This window comes from Oncorhynchus kisutch, unplaced genomic scaffold, assembly GCF_002021735.2.
Source record: "Oncorhynchus kisutch isolate 150728-3 unplaced genomic scaffold, Okis_V2 scaffold3741, whole genome shotgun sequence".
Lineage (NCBI taxonomy): Eukaryota > Metazoa > Chordata > Actinopteri > Salmoniformes > Salmonidae > Oncorhynchus > Oncorhynchus kisutch.
This window is the reverse complement of record NW_022265686.1, coordinates 392,501-400,739: the sequence shown is the minus strand read 5'-3', so window position 1 is coordinate 400,739 and position 8,239 is coordinate 392,501. Positions and strand designations below refer to the sequence as shown.

The 8,239-nt window shown below is 41.1% G+C and overlaps 1 protein-coding gene across 1 annotated transcript in view; it reads left to right on the top strand.

Annotated features, from left to right (window-relative positions):
- Window positions 1-1,638: 1,638 nt before the first annotated feature.
- The window catches only part of LOC109887079 (ryanodine receptor 2), a 307,522-nt gene continuing 300,921 nt past the window's right edge, over window positions 1,639-8,239 (top strand). The window contains 3 exon segments of the mRNA XM_031820923.1: window positions 1,639-1,686; window positions 1,688-1,776; window positions 3,954-4,137. Coding sequence (XP_031676783.1) covers window positions 1,639-1,686; window positions 1,688-1,776; window positions 3,954-4,137 — 321 coding nt within the window.

The following is an 8,239-nucleotide window of genomic DNA, read 5'->3' as shown; positions in this document are numbered from 1 at the left end:
ACCCTTTACTCAGGACTTTTGTTGAAGCACCTTTGGCAGTGATTACAGCCTCGAATCTTCTTGGGTATGACGCTACAAGCTTGGCACACCTGTATTTGGGGAGTTTCTCCCATTGTTCTCTGCAGATCCCCTCAAGCTCTGTCAGGATGGATGGGGAGCGTTGCTGCACAGCTATTTTCTCTGGTCTCTCAGAGAAGTTATCGAGAGAGGATACTGTAGGGCCCAGCCTGTCCCCAGGAGGTTATCTAGTCTATAGAGAGGATACTGTAGGGCCCAGCCTGGTCCCCAGGATAAGTTATCTAGAGAGGATACTGTAGGACCCAGCCTGGTCCCCAGCAGAGGTTATCTAGAGAGGATACTGTAGGGCCCAGCCTGGTCCCCAGGAGAGGTTATCTAGAGAGGATACTGTCGGATCCAGCCTGGTCCCCAGGAGAGGTTATCTAGAGAGGATACTGTAGGACCCAGCCTGGTCCCCAGGAGAGGTTATCTAGAGAGGATACTGTCGGATCCAGCCTGGTCCCCAGGAGAGTTATCTAGAGAGGATACTGTAGGACCCAGCCTGGTCCCCAGGAGAGGTTATCTAGAGAGGATACTGTAGGACCCAGCCTGGTCCCCAGGAGAGGTTATCTAGAGAGGATACTGTAGGACCCCAGCCTGGTCCCCAGGAGAAGTTATCTAGAGAGGATACTGTCGGACCCAGCCTGGTCCCCAGGAGAGGTTATCTAGAGAGGATACTGTCGGATCCAGCCTGGTCCCCAGGAGAAGTTATCTAGTCTATAGAGAGGATACTGTAGGACCCAGCCTGGTCCCCAGGAGAAGGTGTCTGGTCTCAGCTCGTCTCCATGGTTTCCTCAGCCGGTCGACTAACATCCCGGCGTCTAGCAGGAGCAGTTATGACTCACAGACTTTTATAAATGTCTTCCTAACGAGCTCTTCTCAATCAGCTCCAGGCTGTCTCGCTGGAATTAAACCATTAAGCTACGCTTATATCATATAATTAAAGCCATTAGGCTAAGCTAACCGTGTCAGAAACACACTCATTCTGATGAATAAAACCATTAGCATTATTATGCTAAGCTAACAGTGTCAAAGAGCCAGCCTTTCTGTCTCCCTGTTTGCGGATGTGACATTTATCTTTCAACCAGATGGGTTTTCAGTGAGGGACATGTTCTGATGAGAGAGGTTCAGTTTAACCTCTGAGTCGTGTGCATTTGTAGTGTGGTGTAATGATGTTTGGGCGTAGCCATTATGCTAAGCTAACTGTGTCAGAAATTCACCCATTCTGTCTCAATGCTAAGCTAACAGTGTCAAAGATAACAGTCAGAAACCTCCCGTTCTGTCTCAATGCTAAGCTAACAGTGTCAAAGATAAACAGTCAGAAACCTCCCATTCTGTCTCAATGCTAAGCTAACAGTGTCAAAGATAACAGTCAGAAACCTCCCGTTCTGTCTCAATGCAAAGCTAACAGTGTCAAAGATAACAGTCAGAAACCGCCCATCTGTCTCAATGCTAAGCTAACAGTGTCAAAGATAACAGTCAGAAACCTCCCATTCTGTCTCAATGCTAAGCTAACAGTGTCAAAGCTAACCGTGTAAGAAAACCTCTCCTGTTCTGTCTCAACATCTGCAGAACGTGACAATGTGTCTGTTTCAGGCCATCATGCACCACGAGGGTCACATGGACGATGGGGTTGACCCTGTCCCGCTCACAACACGAGGAGTCCCGTACCGCACGGGTCATACGCAGTACCGTCTTCCTGTTCAACCGATTCATCAGGTGGGGATACACAGTACACACACCTCTAGGTGAAACATGGGGATACACAGTACACACTCCTCTAGGTGAAACATGGAGACACACACTCCTCTAGGTGAAACATGGAGATACACACTCCTCTAGGTGAAACATGGAGACACACACTCCTCTAGGTGAAACATGGAGACACACAGTACACACTCCTCTAGGTGAAACATGGGGACACACAGTACACACTCCTCTAGGTGAAACATGGAGACACACAGTACACACTCCTATAGGTGAAACATGGAGACACACAGTACACACTCCTCTAGGTGGAACATGGAGACACACACTCCTCTAGGTGAAACATGGAGACACACACTCCTCTAGGTGAAACATGGGGACACACACTCCTCTAGGTGAAACATGGAGACACACAGTACATACTCCTCTAGGTGAAACATGGAGACACACAGTACACACTCCTCTAGGTGAAACATGGAGACACACAGTACACACTCCTCTAGGTGAAACATGGAGACACACAGTACACACTCCTCTAGGTGAAACATGGAGACACACACTCCTCTAGGTGAAACATGGGGATACACACTCCACTAGGTGAAACATGGGGATACACACTCCACTAGGTGAAACATGGAGACACACACTCCACTAGGTGAAACATGGAGACACACAGTACACACTCCTCTAGGTGAAACATGGGGACACACACTCCTCTAGGTGAAACATGGAGACACACACTCCTCTAGGTGAAACATGGAGACACACACTCCTCTAGGTGAAACATGGAGACACACAGTCCTCTAGTGAAACATGGAGACACACAGTACACACTCCTCTAGGTGAAACATGGGGATACACACTCCTCTAGGTGAAACATGGAGACACACACTCCTCTAGGTGAAACATGGAGACACACACTCCACTAGGTGAAACATGGAGACACACAGTACACACTCCTCTAGGTGAAACATGGGGACACACAGTACACACTCCTCTAGGTGAAACATGGAGACACACAGTACACACTCCTCTAGGTGAAACATGGAGACACACACTCCTCTAGGTGAAACATGGAGACACACACTTCACTAGGTGAAACATGGGGACACACTCCTCTAGGTGAAACATGGGGACACACAGTACACACTCCTCTAGGTGAAACATGGGGACACACACTCCTCTAGGTGAAACATGGAGATACACAGTACACACTCCTCTAGGTGAAACATGGAGACACACACTCCTCTAGGTGAAACATGGGGATACACACTCCTCTAGGTGAAACATGGGGACACACACTCCTCTAGGTGAAACATGGAGACACACACTCCTCTAGGTGAAACATGGAGACACACAGTACACACTCCTCTAGGTGAAACATGGGGATACACACTGCAGTCTCTCTCTGTGTTCCAGGGGTCTGGACACCCTCAGTAACGTCTCTCTCTGTGTTCCAGGGGTCTGGACACCCTCAGTAACTTCTCTCTCTGTGTTCCAGGGGTCTGGACACCCTCAGTAACGTCTCTCTCTGTGTTCCAGGGGTCTGGACACCCTCAGTAACTTCTCTCTCTGTGTTCCAGGGGTCTGGACACCCTCAGTAACGCCTCTCTCTCTGTGTTCCAGGGGTCTGGACACCCTCAGTAACGTCTCTCTCTCTCTCTGTGTTCCAGGGGTCTGGACACCCTCAGTAACATCTCTCTCTCTCTGTGTTCCAGGGGTCTGGACACCCTCAGTAACGTCTCTCTCTCTCTCTGTGTTCCAGGGGTCTGGACACCCTCAGTAACGTCTCTCTCTCTCTCTGTGTTCCAGGGGTCTGGACACCCTCAGTAACGTCTCTCTCTCTGTGTTCCAGGGGTCTGGACACCCTCAGTAACGTCTCTCTCTCTGTGTTCCAGGGGTCTGGACACCCTCAGTAACGTCTCTCTCTCTGTGTTCCAGGGGTCTGGACACCCTCAGTAACGTCTCTCTCTCTGTGTTCCAGGGGTCTGGACACCCTCAGTAACGTCTCTCTCTGTGTTCCAGGGGTCTGGACACCCTCAGTAACGTCTCTCTCTGTGTTCCAGGGGTCTGGACACCCTCAGTAACGTCTCTCTCTGTGTTCCAGGGGTCTGGACACCCTCAGTAACGTCTCTCTCTGTGTTCCAGGGGTCTGGACACCCTCAGTAACGTCTCTCTCTGTGTTCCAGGGGTCTGGACACCCTCAGTAAAAAAGGAAAGACCTCGACACTCGACCTGCCGATCGAGTCGGTCAGTTTGAGTCTGCAGGATCTGATTGGCTACTTCCAGCCCCCTGACGAGCACCTGGAGCACGAGGACAAACAGAACCGCCTCCGAGCCCTAAAGAACCGACAGAACCTCTTCCAGGAAGAGGTAGAGAACAAAGAGCATGCTGGGGGTTATATTTCACATCATCAGGGACAGAGGGAAGAACATCACAAAACAGCCATTTACTTACTTGGGCCTCATTGTGCCAAGTGGTGCGTAAAGCCTTGATTACGTCCCTCCATCTCTTCCTGTCCGGGGATATTTTAGTGTTTCACTCTAAAGAGCAGTCATGACACTGCAGAACACATCCCTGTTTCTCTGTCTCTCCTGTTAGAGAGCAGTCATGACACTGCAGATCACATCCCTGTTTCTCTGTCTCTCCTGTTAGAGAGCAGCCATGACACTGCAGAACACATCCCTGTTTCTCTGTCTCTCCTGTTAGAGAGCAGTCATGACACTGCAGATCACATCCCTGTTTCTCTGTCTCTCCTGTTAGAGAGCAGTCATGACCCTGCAGATCACATCCCTGTTTCTCTGTCTCTCCTGTTAGAGAGCAGTCATGACACTGCAGATCACATCCCTGTTTCTCCTGTTAGAGAGAAGTCATAACACTGCATGATACACTATGATACACTATGTATGAGGATACACTATGATACACTATGATACACTATGTATGAGGATACACTATGATACACTATGATACACTATGTATGAGGATACACTATGATACACTATGATACACTATGTATGAGGATACACTATGATACACTATGTATGATGATACACTATGATACACTATGATACACTATGTATGAGGATACACTATGATACAATATGATACACTATGTATGAGGATACACTATGATACACGATGATACAATATGATACAATATGATACACTATGTATGAGGATACACAATGATACACTATGTATGAGGATACACTATGATACACTATGTATGAGGATACACTATGATAGACTATGATACTCTATGATACAATATGATACACTATGATACACTATGATACTCTATGATACACTATGATATACTATGATACACTATGTATGAGGATACACTATGATACAATATGATATACTATGATACACTATGTATGAGGATACACTATGATACACTATGATAGACTATGCTACTATATGATACAATATGATACACTATGATACACTATGATACTCTATGATACACTATGATACACTATGTATGAGGATACACTATGATACAATATGATATACTATGATACACTATGTATGAGGATACACTATGATACACTATGATATACTATGTATGAGGATACACTATGATACAATATGCTATACTATGATACAATATGATGCACTATGTATGAGGATACGCTATGATACACTATGATACACTATGTATGAGTATACTCTGATACACTATGATAGAATATGATATACTATGTATGAGGATACACTATGATACAATATGATATACTATGATACACTATGTATGAGGATACACTATGATACACTATGTATGAGGATACACTATGATATACTATGTATGAGGATACACTATGATACACTATGTATGAGTATACTCTATGATACACTATGATACAATATGATATACTATGTATGAGGATACACTATGTATGAGGATACTCTATGATACACTATGATACAATATTATACTATATGATACACTATGTATGAGGATACACTATGATACACTATGTATGAGGATACACTATGATACACTATGTATGAGGATACACTATGATACACTATGATGCAATATGATACAATATGATACACTATGATACACTATGTATGAGGATACACTATGCTACACTATGATACACTATGATACACTATGTATGAGGATACACAATGATACAATATGATACACTATGTATGAGGATACACTATGATGAACTATGATATACACTATGATATACTATGTATGAGGATACACTATGTATGAGTATACTCTATGATACACTATGATATACTATGATACACTATGTATGAGGATACACTATGTATGAGTATACTCTATGATACACTATGATATACTATGATACACTATGTATGAGGATACTCTATGATACACTATGATATACTATGATACACTATTATACTATATGATACACTATGATACACTATGTATGAGGACACACTATGATACACTATGATACACTATGTATGAGGATACACTATGATACACTATGTATGAGGATACACTATGATATACTATGTATGAGGATACACTATGATACACTATGTATGAGTATACTCTATGATACACTATGATACAATATGATATACTATGATACACTATGATATACTATGTATGAGGATACACTATGTATGAGTATACTCTATGATACACTATGATATAATATGATACACTATGTATGAGGATACTCTATGATACACTATGATATACTATGATAAACTATTATACTATATGATACACTATGATACACTATGTATGATGATACTCTATGATACACTATGATATACTATGAATGAGGATACTCTATGATACACTATGATACACTATGATACACTATGTATGAGGATACACAATGATACACTATGATGCATTATGTATGATGATACACGATGATACACTATGATACACTATTTATGATGATACACTATGATACAGTATGATATACTATGTATGAGGATACACTATGATACACTATGATACAATATGATACACTATGATACACTATGATAATCTATGATACACTATTTATGAGGATACACTATGATATAATATGATACACTATGTATGAGTATACTCTATGATACACTATGTATGAGAATACACTATGATATAATATGATACACTATGATACACTATGATACACTATGATATACTATGATACACTATGATACGCTATGATACACTATGTATGAGGGTACACTATGATATAATATGATATACTATGATACACTATGATACACTATGTATGAGGATACACTATGATATACTATGATATACTATGTATGAGGATACACTATGATACACTATGTATGATGGTACACGATGATACACTATGATACACTATGTATGAGGATACACTATGATACACTATGTATGAGGATACACTATGATACAATATGATATACTATGATACACTATGTATGATGATACATTATGATACACTGTATGAGGATACACTATGATACACTATGATACAATATGATATACTATGATACACTATGATACACTATGATAATCTATTTATGAGGATACACTATGATATAATATGATACACTATGTATGAGTATACTCTATGATACACTATGATACACTATGTATGAGAGTACACTATGATATAATATGATACACTATGATACACTATGTATGATGATACACTATGATACACTATGTATGATGATACGATATGATACACTATGATACACTATGATATACTATGATACACTATGTATGAGGATACACTATGATATACTATGATACACTATGTATGAGGATACACTATGATACACTATGATACACGATGTATGATGGTACACGATGATACACTATGTATGAGGATACACTATGATACACTATGTATGAGAATACACTATGATACACTATGATATACTGTGATAACCTATGATACACTATGATATACTATGCTACACTATGATACACTATGTATGAGGATACACTATGATACACTATGATACACTATGTATGATGATGCACTATGATACACTATGATACACTATGTATGAGGATACACTATGATACACTATGTATGAGAATACACTATGATACACTATGATACACTATGTATGAGGATACACTATGATACACTATGTATGAGGATACACTATGGTACACTATGATACTCTATGATACACTATGTATGAGGATACACTATGAAAAACTATGATACACTATGTATGAGGATATACTATGATACACTATGTATGAGGATACACTATGATACACTATGATACATTATGATACACTATGATACACTATGATACACTATGATACACTATGTATGAAGATACACTATGATACACTATGTATGATGATACGATATGATACACTATGTATGAGGATATACTATGATACACTATGTATGAGGATACACTATGATACACTATGTATGAGGATACACTATGATACACGATGATACACTATGATACACTATGTATGATGATACACTATGATACACTATGTATGAG